Source organism: Aspergillus uvarum, assembly GCF_003184745.1.
Source record: "Aspergillus uvarum CBS 121591 unplaced genomic scaffold BO82scaffold_1, whole genome shotgun sequence".
NCBI lineage: Eukaryota > Fungi > Ascomycota > Eurotiomycetes > Eurotiales > Aspergillaceae > Aspergillus > Aspergillus uvarum.
Window position 1 is genome coordinate 678685 of NW_020291298.1, and position 15770 is coordinate 694454.

The following is a 15770-nucleotide window of genomic DNA, read 5'->3' on the forward strand; positions in this document are numbered from 1 at the left end:
ATAGAGCGATCTCGCCTGTCTCAGGCACTCTATCTAGCTCACTACTGCCAAAGTGATCATATAGCTGAACTACATCCAACACTCCTCGCTCCGACTCCGTCAACGACTTCCGTGCGTCCTGCAGCATAAGTTTCCATGCCATGCTGGAGAACGAACCCGGCCACTGATTATCTCCTCCCCCCAGCCAACCGAAGCCAGGACCGGACCCAGAAAGGGAGGGTCCCACCTCTAGATCCAAAGTATAAGAATCATTCCTTCGCTACGAGTACGTACTCAAGACGGAAGAATACAGATGACTAGTTAAAACCAACCTACTCATACTACACACTACAATCAATCCACTGTACCAATGATCCGTCAGTGATGACCACTACTTAATGCCGTTCCATGCAACTACTGTAACATCCGTCCGTACCTGCCATGCTGTGACCGGTGGAGACCGGATCCACCTCCATTGCAAGATTGCTATACCCACCCTCTAACTTATTAGACGGGGGAAAGGACGAGGGGAGGAAGACCCCGAAGCACCATCTGCAATCTGCAATCTACTCATATATCATCTTATCCCTTCAACACGCAACACGCACAACTACGATAATTCATCAACACGTCTTCGATCCTCACCCGCTTGCAAACGAGACTTTATCCAGACCAACAGCACCCACAAAAACAACCCACAGCGCCTCAAAAATCAACCCTCCTCTCTTCGAACCCAAAAGAAGGCAAATCCAAGTCCCAAGTTCTCCAGGGCCATCGGCCCAGATACGGATAGACGGACCTTGGCAGAAGGGGGCGGTGCAAAGGGGAGGGACCCATCCACGTCGTTACGCAACCTTCGGGTTCGGGTTCTGGACATCTCACTAGTAGGAGTCTAGTGCAACTCATAGTAGACACTTTAAGGTTGTGACCTTTGCCCTTCCACTCTGGACTTGATTGGTTCTTGAGTAGAATTTACTAAGTGCCCTGGCTTCACTTTGGGTGTTGTTTCTATCGACGACGGCGTGACATCAGCCGATACACATACACCTACGAGTACACATGCAAACTTCTGGAGAAGAGCACGTACACATGCCATTATCATTTCTGAATTCCCTATCTTTCTCCTATATTGACTACCAGCTGTCCAATATGACTAGTGTAAAAATGATATTCGATGTCTTCAATCAATTGATAACCTCCCAACCAACATCCTATGGTCTCGTCTGATATCCATCATCTCACACACGTCGAGAGAGCACTCCGACATAACATCTCTCCCATGGACAACCCTCTTGCCCTGAACTCAACCCCATACGATAGTCGGTTAATCCCCCGGTACAGCACAGGTACAGTACCACCACCCCGTAAGACCCAGACAAAAGTAAGACAAGGCACACGGAGACCACCACCACCCATCCAGACCGTATCACAACACAACCCCCGACCACAATAGCACCTAACCCACCTACTGTTTCCTCACATCACATCACATCAAGTGAACTAGCTACCTAGCTACCTAGCTACCTAGTACCTACCCGAGAGGGGAGGAATTCCTTCACCGCAAAAAGCATAGCCACAGACCGATGTCGTCAGCTCTTTGCCCTCGCGCGCGCGTGAGTGGGTGGAAACCATCAGACCCATCCTTCAGCTCAGCTCCTCGGCTCTCCAGTGGACTTATCCCATCGAGATAGCAAGCATCATGATATTGGCTGGTCCGTTACCGTTACCTTGATAATCGTGGATATGCTCCCCCTGTCCAAAGCAAGGAAATTCGCGTTATTCTACACAGCCCATACACACTCATCCGTCCGGAGTATACCCTGTCCAGGACACAAGTCGAAGTAGTCAAAGCTGAGCACGGAACCCGGCAAAAGAAAGCCCAATGATAGAAGGAGCTATCAGTCCACCCAAACAGAGGAGAGGTTCTCTCAAATATCGAAAAGTCAATCATCCAAGCTAACTTGAATCGACTAATGCCACCCTAAATCCCTCCCGGCTTGTGTCTGCGCGCTTCACTGCCACAATTCGCCCGCACCTGCATCACCACATCCAACCGGATACTCCAAAATCCCGGATTTCCGACGGGTTGGGTCCAGACGACCATGATCCTTCATGACTATCGAATTGAAGTAAGTGACTAGTGCTAGCTAGGCTGTGTGGGGTGTTCTGAGCCTGCGGCTGGCTGGCTAGACTATGTGCTCTTGGACCTCAATTATGCGCCACTCCGATACGGTATGTGAATCAGTAATTGAGACAAAAAGAGGTGTACTGTATGTATGTGATGGATCCCAATTCCATCCTTTCAAAGACCCGTATTGCATTAGAATCCCTAGTCAAAGACGCCTGATAATGAGTTCCCCAACCGCCTCTCAAAGCCCCAGTCCAATCCAGCATACATGCCAACCAAGTACCGTCTCAGTCGCAGAAACATACAATGACGAATGAGACAGACAGGGAGTAAATGAGAAGATAAAAGCAAAGAGGAGGCTAATGTACATACATGCATCATGCCGATCCGTCGTGAATCTCTTGTGTCATATTACAACAGTAAGTACACATCTAAGCCCGGGTGTGTTTCACTGCGCCGCACCGTCATCGAGCTCATCTCCCTCAACCGTCTCCACGTTCCAAAGCCCCAGCGATTCGCCTCCCGGTAACTTCACCCCGGGCTTGGCTCGGGTGTTCACCATGGCTTTGCTAGACAGCGCCAGCGCAACCACCAGCTCTTGCATACGACGCGAGACCACGAAGGTCTGTGTCAGTAGGTCGTTCTCTGAGACCTGGAGCGCGAGGTTCATGCACTGCACGAGGATCTCGCTGTTGAGGATTCGGGCCGAGAAGAAGAGGGCGTTGTGGTAGTTGAGGAATACCTCAGGAATGTACATGTTTCGGATTTCTTCCAGCTCTGCTTGCTCGGATTCTGTGAGGGGTTTGATAGATGAGTCGGGGATGATCTTTCATTCGTAGGCGAGGGCTGGTACTTACCCGTCTCAGCACCGACTAGCCATTCCCTGAGCATCAGGTCGACAGGGTCACTAGCTTGACCTAATGCAGCCTGTACTTTCTCTCGGAGGTCTTTGATGGTGCCAGCGTCCCGATTTTGTCTAGCCCTATTGTCTGGTGAGCATTGCTTCCGGTGCATTACGAACAAGCGCCGGGACTTACGCGTCGAAATTCTCCAGAGCAAGCGAAAACTTCTCGAGGCCGTCGAACGCCATGATCAGGGTTTGCAGATCACGCATGATTTGCGATTGTTGTAACAGGAGGCCTGTGTCACCCAGAACCGGATTGCCGTTTGTCTTGAAGCGGCTTCGTTTATGTGGAGAAGTGAACGGTATGCTTTTGATGGGACTTGAGGGCTCAGAGGCAGCAAACTCCTGGTCAGGGTCCATAGCAAGTGCGAATTTTGCCGCCAAATCGAACCCAAAGGATTCACGGGAGATGTCGGAAAGGTTCATGCGTCTGCTCAGCTCTCTCGCAGCGGCCAGGTTTCCGGTTCCTGCAATGTTGTTAGCATGACAGACGACATATTGAGACGACGGACGTACTGTAGAATCTCCGGTACACCTGGGATCCAAGCTGACAGATCCTGCCCCATTGTCCGTCGACAAAACGGAGCCACTCCAGACTCCGAATCACTCGTTCATCTACGTCAGAGATCTCCGTTCCAATGACATCGTGCCTTGGGATAGCCAGTTCGCGGTCGCCATCCTTCCGTGTTATAACCTTGGAGGTAAACTTCATTGTCCTTGAATGGTCAATGGCCGAAATCTTGTGGCTGATATACTCCCACTGGGTCTCCAAAATCTCTTCAACGTCAATTCCATGTTTTTCCATGAGTGGGACGAGGAGCCTCCGTTCTCTCGGGTCAACAACCTCAATCATGACGCGCGCCAGGATAATCCGCTTATAATGAGTGGGTAGAAGAGAGTCATATAGAGGGATAAGATCGACGAGGCCAGCGTCCTCCAAGTTGGCAATATATCCGATGAGGTTGACGGACGTATTATCAAAGAACATGGTATCCGACCGTACCATTCCGAGACGTCGGGTAACAATGAGCAAGTGAGTTGCAATCCGTAAGGCATCGCGGTCCGTCGCAGTAATGAGGAGACTATCCTCCACGGACGTATGTGGCATTTTAGGAACCAGGGATGACCCGTCCGATGGATTGTTCGCAACCTGAGAGATGGCTTGGGCCAGTGACAAGAAAAACTTGTCATACCCTCTACACAGTATGGCCGCCTGGATGGTGCGGTATGGGTTGCGAGCCTCAAAACCGACGCGGTCGTGATCCCGGGTGAACTCGATGAACTTCTTCACTTCATCGTAGCCTGCCGGCTCAGCAACGTAGGCCACTTGCGCAGTGGGCGAGTGACTCAACTTCCGCTGAAGCTGTTTGCAGAATCCTTGGTAACGGGAGAGTACGGCGCGGTTGAAATAGACGTAGAGGAAGTCATCCCAGCTTTGACAGATCTTGAAGGCGGCCTCAGTCTCGCCACAAAGTAACGAGAAGACAGCCCGCTCATAATCTTCAATCTTTGGGTTCCGCGCTAGAGCACTACAAGCAGCACTCCAAGTTTCCTGAGACCGCCAGTTCATCAAGCGCGTGTGTCCATCGTCCACGGGGGTGCGTCCTTTGTGTGTCTCTGCGTCAACACTGGAACCACAGATGCTGACCGCTCTCCAAGGCTCCAGCCTCTCCGCAGACCACTCCCGGATCTTTGACCAGCTCTCCCCCTGTCTGAGCATCTTCCAGAGTGTCATCCAAGTAGCGCGCTCGTAGTATTGATCCTGTTTCTGGAGATTCTGCTTCTGTCTCGTGATCGCATCGGGGTCCAACTGAGTGACCAAGGGTTCTGAGTCTTCCGACTTGAGCAAAGAGGCGGTGATTCCGGGATCGTTAGGCTCAAGGGGCTGAGGCCAGGCTCGCAGTCGCTTGTGGCCCTTGATCGTTTCCTTCGTGTAGAGCCAGCCAAAGGACCAAGAGCCCTGACCCCGCTGAGCTTGTGTCTCCAGTTCCGAAATCAGATCGTCAATATCCTGCGAGGAGTTTTTGGCGGTGTACTCGAGCCATTTCAGGATCACCACACACTCCACCGCGTACGCGTCCGAGTCGAGGAATTGCTCCCAAACTTCGCGGTCAGATGAGTAGCGGTGCAGGTTCTGGAAAGCGGTTGCTTGTCTCTCTTTGGATTTGGCTATGCGGTGAGGGTTGGCGATAGTGATGAGGTTGCAGAAAAGCTGCCAGGTGCTTTCCTCGAGCTGCAGTCGTTGTATTTCTTCTTGTGCCTTGGTGTCCATTTGCCCGTTGGCCCGGTTGGCGCCAAACCCCAGCTTCGCGCGTTTCAACGTTTGATCTTTTTGTATGTCCTGAATCGTGCCACGCGCGAGCTCTTGATAGCTTCTCACGAGCTGGTAGGCAGCTTTGTAGTCCTCGAGCTCACCAGCCCGGTTTCCCTGCTGTTTGAAACGATCCAACTTCTCGGCGAAGGCTTCGATTTGACGCGTCACGCGGTCCGCCGTGCGGCGAAGAGGGTGTAGAGCTTCTTGTGCGCCTGCTGAAGTGAAGAGATCCGGGGTAGCGGCAGCGGCCAAACCATCTAACATACAATTAGCGACTTCCCCGTTGTAAGAGGCTGTATCCGTCGTACTTTGCTCGGTGGGAGGGGGACTCAGTTCCAGGGGCGATTCACTGCGATTCGAGTCCTCAGCGGAGTCATTGTCCGGACTGTCCTCTTCGTCGCCGTAGTCGTCTTCTTCTTCTTCTTCTTCTTCCCCTTCATCCTCGTCATCCTCCTCCTCATCTTCCATATCCCCTTCGTCGTCATTGGTTTCGATATCCTCCGCCTCATCCATGAGCTCGTCATCACTATCATCAATCTCGATGACATCGGTATTGTTCGGCGCTTGTTGATGGTGCTGGATATTGAACGCAACGTTTAGCGCACCGCCTGGACGGGCGTGTCAACAGAACTGCAGGAACACTTACATTGATGGAGGTAAAGCCGGCCGGGGCGCCCGGGCCAGCCACGCTGGTCAGGGGAGCCATGAGCGCAAACGAAGGAATTGAAAAGTGGCGCTCGATGCGACCCTGTATTTGAGAACGTGATTGGGAGGAGAGATGGGGGGGGGATAGTAGCGCAGGATAGGCGTTAAGCACCCAAGCAGGGTTTAAGGAAGAACTGGAACTTCACTCACTTGCGCACCTTCTTTCCTCTCTTGCTCTGCTTGGCCGTGTTTTGGGGCCGTTCAGCCACTAAGCCCAACAAGGTCTAGCGCGGCCACATCCGCGCATTGAAATATCGTGGATTTTTTTCCTTCCCTTCTTCTTTTTCTTTTTTTCTTCAACAAATGTCATATAGGCAGTCATTAGAGTCTCGGGGCGAGAGTTTTCAATATTCGTCCAGGTCAATCGGCCTCTTTGCGTGCTCACGATTGTCTTAGAGGGAGTTGCAGTTCTTACAACTAGCCTAGCTCTTACTTATATGAGAGCTCAGACTGCAAAGGAATTGCTACATTCAGCTTTCGAATTTCGACCCGGAATTTTCGCACACCTCTACAGTAGTATTCTGGACAATGGTCCTTGGCCGCGCATTTCGATTTTTGCAAAGCTCGGGGTGGTAATATATACACGTCTACACAAAAGCGCAAAGCCACGGTGAGGAGTTTCGCGTTCAAGCTAGGATTCCTGACCTCGTTGCTTCATTCTCAGTCGCAGGAGACTGGGCTTGGGACAGCTCGGGGTTTTCGCTTCTTCGCCTTGCTCCTTGTAGAACGAATTGCAGCATTCGTAGAGGGCATTAATTTGCGACTGGCACTTTTCTTCCTGGTATGAGTTCTTGGTCAGACAAGCTGACAGGGCTCAGTCAGTGACCTTGTCGCTGGGAGAAGGCTCAAGTGAAGTCACCTTGAATGGCACACTGCAGAGTGTCAACGGATATGTCTCTCATATGATGCGCAAAGACAAACTTACTGCTCGTGGATGGCAGGGGGGATCATATGCTAGATCCTCTCTTATTCCGCCCTGGCCTCTTGTCAACTATGGTCAAGGCTGAGACGAGAGATGTCCAAAGGAGCACTGCGGTCTTGCTTACCATGACGCAATGATATATATTGAGTAGCAGTACAATGCAGACGCTGGCTGGAATTTACAACCAGACAGAACAGATCAAATCGAGGCAATTGCAACCAACTATGCACAAAGCAATGAAGCAAAAGTAAGGGGAAACCAACGCCTTGGTGAAGGAGTGAAGAGGGAAGCGATGTCATTCACTGCGCCAGGTAGTTATTGCACAGTCAAGCAACAGCCTATAGGCCTTCAAGGTGTTACTGCGGCCGATTGGACCTGCGCCGCAAAAATAGATTTTCCGTCAGTCATCACCGGTGGGGGAGGGTTGCTTCTGCCATCGCCGCCAACCCATCAACCCCGATCTATTTCTCTTCACTTCAGCGCTTCCTCCTCCCTCTGTCACCTTCTCACTTCTTCAACGATCCTGACTTTCTCCCCGTCACGCTCATCTCTCTCCAGAACCTCGGCAACCACGAGAAGTAAGAAATTCTCCCTCCTACACTTATCTCTTCTCGTCCCATCTTCAACCCCGGAAGCAGGTCACAGTTAAATGCGACAGGAACCCCTCTCAGCGCTGACATTCTATCTTGCCACGTCCAGATCACAACATCCTCCCACAAGCAAAGATGGCCGACGCGAACGCCTCGCCCACCGGCGGTGATGCCCCGGCTCCCGTCGAGCACCTGAACATCAAAGTCACCGACAACAACAACGAGGTCTTCTTCAAGATCAAGCGGTCAACCCAGCTGAAGAAGTTGATGGATGCGTTCTGTGAGCGTCAGGGTAAACAGCCTACGACCGTCCGTTTCCTGTTCGATGGTACCCGTGTGCGTCCTGAGGATACGCCAGACACGGTACGTACACTGCCCTCCTCCCCTCATCATCATCATCACCATCATCCTTAGTGCCACCGCCGGTGCTCAGCGTTTGCGGCGGTCTTCCCCCGCTCTCCACCAGCAAACACGCACCTCAAATCAAACCTCATACACAAGAAATAAGACCCCAGACTAACACTCCCCTCTTCCGCAACAGCTCGAAATGGCCGATGGAGACACCCTTGAAGTCCACCAGGAACAGATCGGTGGTTAAATAGAGAAACCTTTCCTTCTCATCCCGATGAATTAATGATGAATGTGGCCGTTTTTTTTTTCCCTCTTCTTACATACATCTTCTTCCAACAACGAACAACAACATTTAGCCAGTCATGCTTCTTCCAACTTCCAATACTTCCTTTTCATCCACATTCTCCTTTTGCGCCTTCTTTCTTAGATGTGTCGCATTTGGAAGGAGGTACTCAAAAAAGAAAAGAAACCAGGCGCAAAATTGGTGTTTTTCAGCACGGGTGTGGGGGACCCTTTCGAACCCACTTCAGCGCGGAGCTTTTTTATTCACGAGGATTAAGGGAGTCTTAAACTGAGTCGGGGGGGTTCTTTTGGGAAATGTCATTTTATTTTACTCACACATGAGCTTGGTCGAGAGAATAGAAAGGATTTCTGAGCGCTTTGATGCTTTGCGTCTGATTCTCTAGGCTGGATTACAGCTTGCGTTAGTCTCGTTTCTTATGATGTGGTCTCATCTTCTAACATGTATCTGTATCTCGGTAGCATGTGCAGGCTTGGGAGGGTGACTCCGTCTCCTCATTTGGTCACCTTGAGCTCATGTCCAAAGGGGCTATAATTTCTATGGGACCATCAGAGGATAGCACTACAGTAAACCGTTCGAAGTTACACATACGTCTTCTGAAGAGATGAACGTCATCGCAACTCGCATCTCACCCCCGCTCGTCCTTTCTGCCCTGCTAAGTTCCTGTCCAGTTGCCATAATTCATGTTCATCTCAAGATCCAATCCCACCGACGTATCTCATTTAACCTGGGCTGTAAGTTGGGTGTGGGTTATCCGCTGCTGAAAATATGGAAAGTTCGAATCGTGTCTCATACTATTTTTCAGTCTATCGATCATGGAAATATACAGTACCTTGAAGAGTACGTGCACTGAGTTTCAATCCTAGGATCATGGCAGACCCAGAATATATCGATGTATCGTACATGACGAGTTTTAGCATAACCACCAACATAAGCTTTTAAATAGATATAAGTATCCTAACTCCAAGTAAACTAACAAGACCCTACCACTACACCTGCCCAAAAACCAGTCATAACTTCGTGCAAGTCAATCCTCCATCAGCCAACCTCCCTCTCAAGGGCCGTCGTTCCGAGACCGGCTACTCAGGCAAATGCCCGAGCCCAGCCCGAGCCCAGCCCAGCCCAGCCCAGCAACTTCCGAGAAACCCAATCATAAAGCCTTCTTCTGTCCCAAAGTCCCCACAGTAGCCTCGGAAACTCGCCAATGTGAAGCCAGCGAGAGGGGATCGGCACTGTAGGTAACTAGCACATAGCACAGAAACACAGTGGAAACCTAACATTCTTAAGGGCCCGCACATCCTCCCGAGGTCCCCCGGAGCGTAGGTAGTGTTTCCGATTTCCCCGTTGTGCTGCTTCTTCTCTTATAACTTCACCGCATTATTGGCGGTGCCGATTGTCAATTACTACATAACCTTGTCATATGGGATACAAGACTATATCTACAACATCATAAATTCCAGACCACACGAGTATAGGCATCCAGCTGGCTCAATTCCGCGAATTTGAGTCAATCTATCCATTGAAACCCAACTCAAGTTGGAAGCCCATGACTCGCTTATGCTCCGTCCCCGCGCAGGCGCGGCGAACGACGCTCTCACGGCTCCAATCCCTCAGCCCAAGGTCCCGGTTTACGACCTCAGCGCGCAGCACCGAGAACTATGCCGCTACACTGCCGAATCTCAAGATCGGGGCTCACACCCATGTGTTGTTCCAGGGCTTTCCTGGTAGGTCACGTGCTCTATCTCTATAGCTGACCCTGGTTGTGACTGATCATTGTCATATAGGCAAACAGGTATCGTGTGCTAGGTTTGCCGATACGAAATCGACGAGAGTGGAATGGCTGATTTTGTTTCTAGTCAACTGCTAATGTGAGAGAATCTCTGACTTGGGGGACTAAGGTCGTTGGAGGCGTGAAGCAGAATGCTAGGGGGGAGAACCTGGGTCTTCCGGTGTTTCGGTCCGTTAGAGAGGTATGTAGCAAGGGTTTGCTGGCTTCTGAGGGGTTTATATGTGATGGAGCAGACGGGTTAAGTCAAGTCATAGGCACAGAAGACTGTGAGGGTGGATGCGTCCGCCGTTTACGTGCCTGGTGGCTCGGCTGCCGCGGCCATTGAGGAGGCCATTGAGGCGGAGGTGCCGCTGGTGGTGGCTGTGGCAGAGCATGTTCCGATTCACGATATGCTACGTGTAAGGACCTTTCTTCTTCGTGAAAAGTGACCCACTGCTTAATTGTTTGTTCAGGTTCACTCGATGCTCAAAACCCAGTCAAAGACAAGGTTAGTTGGGGCCAACTGCCCGGGTATCATCTCGGTGACAGGAAAATGCCGCATTGGATTCCAGCCCTTGCCGTGCTTCACGCCGGGTAAGATTGGTATCGTAGCCAAGTCGGGTACCCTGAGTTACGAGGCCGCTGCATCTACGACCCGTGCGGGCCTGGGCCAGACTCTTTGTATAAGTATGGGAGGGGATGTGCTGGCCGGGACGAACTTCGTCGACGCTCTGAGCACCTTCGAAAGTGACCCCGAGACGGAGGGTATTGTCCTAGTCGGAGAGATCGGGGGAACGGCCGAGATGGATGCTGCCGACTGGATCCGAGATTATTACCGGAGGACAGCCAACCCCAAGTATGTGTGCCATCTGAACTGCCGCGTTAGCTTGTAAATGCTGATACCGCAAATAGACCCATCATGGCTCTGATCGGAGGTCAGCATGCGCCCGCAGGACGCGTGATGGGCCATGCCGGGGCCTGGACCGCTCCTGGAGAGCCGGACGCCAAAGCCAAATATCAGGCGCTCGAGAGTGCCGGTGCGGTCATGGTGAATCACCCGGAGAAGTTTGGGGAGGGTATGAAGGCTCTCCTGAAGAGTCGAGGGCTAGCCCATAATGCCAATGTGAGTTTGGTTCGGAGCAAGAACATCATCAAGATACTGAACCATTGTAGTTCGCCAGGGGCGTAAGCCAACACAGAGGCTTCCACACAATGAGAAGAGCTACGCTGGATTTCAGTCACAAAGCGCCACAGCAGCAAGCCCGCAACCTCTATGTGAAACCGTTCCAGGCGCTTGACATGCTCCGAGCGAAGTCCGTCGCGGTCAACGAGACTCCTTCATCGGATGCGGACTTCTTCCTGACTTTGACTGTTGACAGAACCGCGCTGTCTCCATGCATCCTTGCGTCATCGACTGCTGCTTTCAGCCCCGAACACACGGGTCGCTTTCCTTTTTCTTACGAGACCCCTGATCTCGAGAGCACAAGTCCGCTCATCAAGGCTGTCACCTCCTACCTGCAGCTTCCCACCGTGTCGCAAGAGGAATTGGCCGAGCTCGTCCAGGCGCTCTGGCAGATCTTCACGGAGAAGGAGGCATACCTTCTAGAAGTCCGAGCTAACGCGAAGGATACCTTCGAAGTGCGCGAAGCACGGTTTGGCTTCGACGATGCTGCCTTTCGAAGTTCCGGACGCCAGAAAGATGTTCAAAACCTGAGAAACCCAGCCGAGGAGGTACCGGAAGAGGTCCTAGCCGAGAAAGACGGTATCGTCTACGTCAAGTAAGTTGTGCTTGCACCTTTTCACGCCGAACATGATGCTGATTTTGATTGCAGATTGGATGGAGAGGGAAGTATAGGCACCCTAGGTAAGAGACCTCTCTCATCAACCGACACGGCAACCGACTAACCCCGTACAGTCAACGGAGCCGGGCTGGCCATGAACACGGTGGATGCGCTGACGATGCATGGCGGCCACTGCGCCAATTTCCTGGACACAGGGGGCAAGGCGACGTCGGCCACGGTGAAGTCGTCGTTTCAGATCATCCTGTCGGACGCGCGAGTCAAGGCCATCTTTGTGAACATCTTTGGAGGGTTGACGCGGTGCGACATGATCGCGGAGGGGATTCTGCTAGCGTTCCAGGACCTGGACGTTCGCATTCCTTTAGTGGTGCGGCTGCGGGGGACAAACGAGAAAGAGGGCCAACGAATGGTAAATGCTTGGTGTCCGGCTCGTGTGAGATTAATTGCTAACGACTGGTGTCGCAGATCGCGGAGAGTGGACTCCCGCTGGAGGCATTCGACGAGTTCGAGGCCGCGGCGAAGCGGGTGATCGAGCTGGCAGCGCAACGATAAACAAGATCATGCCATAGGACGCATCACATAAATATAGATTCTCGACAAGGAATCATGCAAACTATGCAAAGCAACGATAGAAGCAATTGGATCATGTCGACCGTTTCACTGTCCCCTGAGTCGTGTACAGATTTGTACAGTACGCAGTAGCGGGGCCCAGGCCCGCGGCAGCATACGTAACCAACCTTATAAAAGTCGAAGCGTGCCTGAGCCAGCCTGATTCCGGGTTTGCCAGTGACAAGACCCGCAATGGCTCACCGCCCAACCCAGCGATAACGCAATTTGGCAAAATCAACATAATCCACCCCGCGATCGGCGGCCCCGCCGCCGTGCCAATGAGTGAGTGAGTAGGAGTAGTTTAGCCAGGTTTCGCCCTTTTTCTCTGACTCCCCCTCTCTCCTCTTTATTTCCTCTCCTTCCAACATCGCCCTCTTCTCAACCTCTTCATCCCATACCACCCTCAACCCTCAATCCCTCCTCAAAATGGCCACGTAAGTCCCCTTCCTTCAACCCAACCCAAGCCCATCCCCCACCACAAGCAACCAAACTAACGCACCCCCCCCAGAAACATCACCTACCACGCCAGCGCCCTCACGCGCAGCGAACGCAGCAACCTGCGCAAACAGCAAGGCCTCACAATCTGGCTGACTGGCCTGTCGGCCTCCGGCAAATCGACTCTGGCCGTGGAACTGGAGCACCAGCTCCTGCACGACCGGGGGGTGCACGCCTACCGCCTGGACGGGGACAACATCCGGTTCGGGTTGAACAAGGACCTGGGATTCAGCGAGGCGGACCGGAACGAGAACATCCGGCGGATCGCGGAGGTGGCCAAGCTGTTCGCGGACAGCGCCTCGATCGCCATCACCTCGTTCATCAGCCCCTACCGCAAGGACCGGGACACCGCGCGGCAGCTGCATGAGGTGCCCACCCCGGGCGAGGAGACTGGCTTGCCCTTCGTCGAGGTGTACGTCGATGTGCCCGTGGAGGTGGCCGAGCAGCGCGATCCCAAGGGGCTCTACAAGAAGGCCCGCGAGGGCGTCATCAAGGAGTTCACGGGCATCAGCGCCCCCTACGAGGCGCCGGTGAACCCCGAGGTGCACATCAAAAACCACGAGGTCCCTGTGCAGGAGGCCGTGCGCCAGATCATTGCGTATCTCGATTCGAAGGGGTATTTGCCTCCTAAGTCTGCTTAGATTTGTTGATTCTCTGGTTGAAATATAGAATATTTCTTGTTGATGTTTGCGGTCCTGCATAGAGTGCAGACGGGAAGCTTCAGAACAATTATTTGGTTGGGGCTGAGTTTGATTCTGTATATATACAAATAGATTTTTTTTCTTCACCGGCATTGAAAACGGTCGAGTAGACAATCCTATCACGCAAGGCTCAATCAAGCATGCATTCGACTCTATGTACGCTATACATATCCACAAGGAAACACAACACAGAAAAAAAAAAAGTAGAACAAACAATCACTGGAACTCAAAGTCATAATACACGTATGCCGTATAATCGGCCGCCGCGGCTCCCTCGCCGTGCATCTCGCTCGGGTCGTCGCGCTTCACCCGGCCCTTCTTGTCGCGCCCGAACGCATTGCCCGCCAGATACGAGTACTTGTCATCCAGGTTGTGTTTCGCCTTGTCCGCTTGTTTCGAGCTCGCGGTCTGTCGTCTTGCATTAGCACTCTGCTGGGTTCCCCTGCCTCCTTTTTCAGTATAAGAAAACTTACCCGGATCAAAGTGCAGACAAAGTCCAACGGCAGCCCGTATCGCAGCACCGTCTCCACAAACACCCGCAGCACCAGCACGTGGATCCAGACCATGACCGCCTCGCTCCACGCCGTCCGGCCCAGCCGGAGCGTCTCCCCCCAGAGCTTGCGCTCGTCGCCGCCCACGCGCTCGACCTCCCTCCGCTCCTCCTCCTTGCCGCCGGCGACGTACTTGAAGTCGCGGGGGATCCACTTGCTCTCACGGCACTTGTGTACGAACTCGACGCTGTGCTTCTTGAACGTCGTGACGGCGTACAGCGTGAAGTCGTTGTCCGAGGCCACGAGCGTGGCCGACCGCGGCACCACCATCGGCGCGACAGTCTCATAAGTTTTGAGGAACTCCTTAACCTGCTGAGCGGGCACGGCGATGAGGTGCGTCTCGATGTATTCAGAATCCTGGACCAGGGTGCGAGGGTCGACGACCGAGGCGAGCGATTTAGTGGACAGATTACCCCTACCGCCAATGTCAGCACGCGGCCTGTAAGGTAGCCATAGAGGTGTGACAGAGGGCATGCTCACGTCTGCTTCCGCTGAAGCGTCGCCAACGTATTCTTCACCTGGTTGTACTGGGTATACTTTGTGCGGATGTCGTTATCGATACTAGCGGCCTCCTGCTCTGGGCGTCAACAATCGCCGTCCCCTGCGTAGTTCATTTGTACCAGACGCAAGATAGAGATACCACCCACCTTTTGTAGCAAGTCGATCAATTCCGCAAGAGGTTTGTCGGCCCGGTACTTGACTTTGTTCCAGGAGAATGTGCGTAGATATTGGTCCACCGGCTCTATATAGGCAGAAGGGTTGCGTCATCGCGTTAACCGGCAAATTCTCCGAAAGGGGAGTGTCATGGTAGGGCGAGTGAAGGGCTGCATACTATCGTTCACGGTCTTCATCTTGTCGATCTGCGCCTCGTCACCCTCCAAGATATTCTTCAGCGCATCGCCGACCTTGGCGACGACCCCCTGGCAGGCGGCCTCCAGCTTGGCCAACTCATCGGCCTGCTGCACTAAGGCATCCAGAGTACCGATCTTGAACTCTGGGATGGGGAAGGGGGCAACGGAGCCATTCTCGGGAGCAACGGTGGCAGAGACGGCATCGAGGGCGTCGTCGCGGTGGTGGGAGGGGGTGATGGAGGTGGGGAGCGAGACGAGGAGGTACTTGGTGGACTTGGACATGGTGGCAGCAGCACGGGACGAGGAGTTGCGGGGGGCTGACTATCGGGGGATTTCGAGAGCTGCGAGGGTACCACGCATGCGATAGGCGTGTGCAGATAAGATCGGAAGGAAATGAGGAGAGGAAGAGAGGGACGGAGGTTGAGCTGGAGGTACGAGTAAGAGGGGGCAGGTGGAGCTGCAGCTTGCGGAGCGGAGGCTCCAAGTGCTTGTCGGGCAGTCACTCGGAGGCGGTCGGTGAGTGTGCGAGTGGCTTAACCCGGGGAATATCAACTAAGTTACTTAGTAGTTTCACCAAACCACCAAGCCTTGTCAGTCACACAGACATTGCTAGAAAAATAGTGTTTTTCTTGGCTTGTGTGTCAGCTGCTCGACATATATCTACTAATAAACCGGACGCACGCAGCCAGAGCACTCCGCCAGCCATATGCCTGTTCGCACTAATCTAAGCTGTCATACTCTAGGCAAATGCGCGGCCCACTGACCAGTCCACAACACTTGAAGGTACTGAGAAGTATGAAGT

At 52.9% G+C, this 15770-nt stretch overlaps 8 protein-coding genes across 8 annotated transcripts; 5 read left to right on the plus strand and 3 right to left on the minus strand.

Annotated features, from left to right (window-relative positions):
* The first annotated feature begins 1110 nt into the window (after nucleotides 1-1110).
* BO82DRAFT_5396 (uncharacterized protein) lies at nucleotides 1111-1567 on the plus strand. Its single transcript, XM_025641309.1, has one exon. The coding sequence runs from the start codon at nucleotides 1193-1195 to the stop codon at nucleotides 1430-1432; it is 240 nt and encodes a 79-aa protein (XP_025497408.1). The 5' UTR covers nucleotides 1111-1192; the 3' UTR covers nucleotides 1433-1567.
* Nucleotides 1568-2489: 922 nt separating this feature from the next.
* BO82DRAFT_5406 (nucleoporin Nup84/Nup107 family protein) lies at nucleotides 2490-6140 on the minus strand. Its single transcript, XM_025641311.1, has 6 exons — nucleotides 5972-6140; nucleotides 5634-5901; nucleotides 3528-5582; nucleotides 3145-3478; nucleotides 2965-3083; nucleotides 2490-2899 (listed from the first exon to the last, which is right to left on the minus strand). The coding sequence occupies exons 1-6, from the start codon at nucleotides 6029-6031 to the stop codon at nucleotides 2556-2558; spliced, it is 3180 nt and encodes a 1059-aa protein (XP_025497409.1). The 5' UTR covers nucleotides 6032-6140; the 3' UTR covers nucleotides 2490-2555.
* A 421-nt stretch (nucleotides 6141-6561) lies between these two features.
* BO82DRAFT_349733 (DUF1903-domain-containing protein) lies at nucleotides 6562-7259 on the minus strand. The gene is made up of 4 exons (XM_025633945.1): nucleotides 7077-7259; nucleotides 6956-7006; nucleotides 6890-6902; nucleotides 6562-6834 (listed from the first exon to the last, which is right to left on the minus strand). Exons 1-4 carry the CDS (start codon nucleotides 7077-7079, stop codon nucleotides 6662-6664), a joined length of 240 nt encoding a protein of 79 aa, XP_025497410.1. The 5' UTR covers nucleotides 7080-7259; the 3' UTR covers nucleotides 6562-6661.
* A 164-nt stretch (nucleotides 7260-7423) lies between these two features.
* On the plus strand, nucleotides 7424-8551 carry BO82DRAFT_349734 (SUMO family protein SMT3). Its single transcript, XM_025633946.1, has 2 exons — nucleotides 7424-7905; nucleotides 8084-8551. The coding sequence occupies exons 1-2, from the start codon at nucleotides 7678-7680 to the stop codon at nucleotides 8138-8140; spliced, it is 285 nt and encodes a 94-aa protein (XP_025497411.1). The 5' UTR covers nucleotides 7424-7677; the 3' UTR covers nucleotides 8141-8551.
* On the plus strand, nucleotides 8067-8631 carry BO82DRAFT_5458 (uncharacterized protein). Its single transcript, XM_025641318.1, has one exon. It carries the CDS (start codon nucleotides 8176-8178, stop codon nucleotides 8461-8463), a length of 288 nt encoding a protein of 95 aa, XP_025497412.1. The 5' UTR covers nucleotides 8067-8175; the 3' UTR covers nucleotides 8464-8631.
* Nucleotides 8632-9577: 946 nt separating this feature from the next.
* BO82DRAFT_379785 (putative succinyl-CoA synthetase subunit alpha) lies at nucleotides 9578-12438 on the plus strand. Its single transcript, XM_025637706.1, has 10 exons — nucleotides 9578-9918; nucleotides 9987-9991; nucleotides 10051-10164; nucleotides 10238-10381; nucleotides 10436-10818; nucleotides 10875-11085; nucleotides 11136-11740; nucleotides 11795-11826; nucleotides 11878-12170; nucleotides 12227-12438. The coding sequence occupies exons 1-10, from the start codon at nucleotides 9741-9743 to the stop codon at nucleotides 12311-12313; spliced, it is 2052 nt and encodes a 683-aa protein (XP_025497413.1). The 5' UTR covers nucleotides 9578-9740; the 3' UTR covers nucleotides 12314-12438.
* Nucleotides 12439-12669: 231 nt separating this feature from the next.
* BO82DRAFT_349735 (adenylyl-sulfate kinase) lies at nucleotides 12670-13658 on the plus strand. Its single transcript, XM_025633947.1, has 2 exons — nucleotides 12670-12804; nucleotides 12879-13658. Exons 1-2 carry the CDS (start codon nucleotides 12797-12799, stop codon nucleotides 13504-13506), a joined length of 636 nt encoding a protein of 211 aa, XP_025497414.1. The 5' UTR covers nucleotides 12670-12796; the 3' UTR covers nucleotides 13507-13658.
* A 27-nt stretch (nucleotides 13659-13685) lies between these two features.
* Nucleotides 13686-15613, minus strand: BO82DRAFT_349736 (H(+)-transporting V1 sector ATPase subunit C). The gene is made up of 5 exons (XM_025633948.1): nucleotides 14950-15613; nucleotides 14765-14859; nucleotides 14598-14689; nucleotides 14040-14532; nucleotides 13686-13974 (listed from the first exon to the last, which is right to left on the minus strand). The coding sequence occupies exons 1-5, from the start codon at nucleotides 15248-15250 to the stop codon at nucleotides 13783-13785; spliced, it is 1173 nt and encodes a 390-aa protein (XP_025497415.1). The 5' UTR covers nucleotides 15251-15613; the 3' UTR covers nucleotides 13686-13782.
* Between the last annotated feature and the right edge of the window lie 157 nt (nucleotides 15614-15770).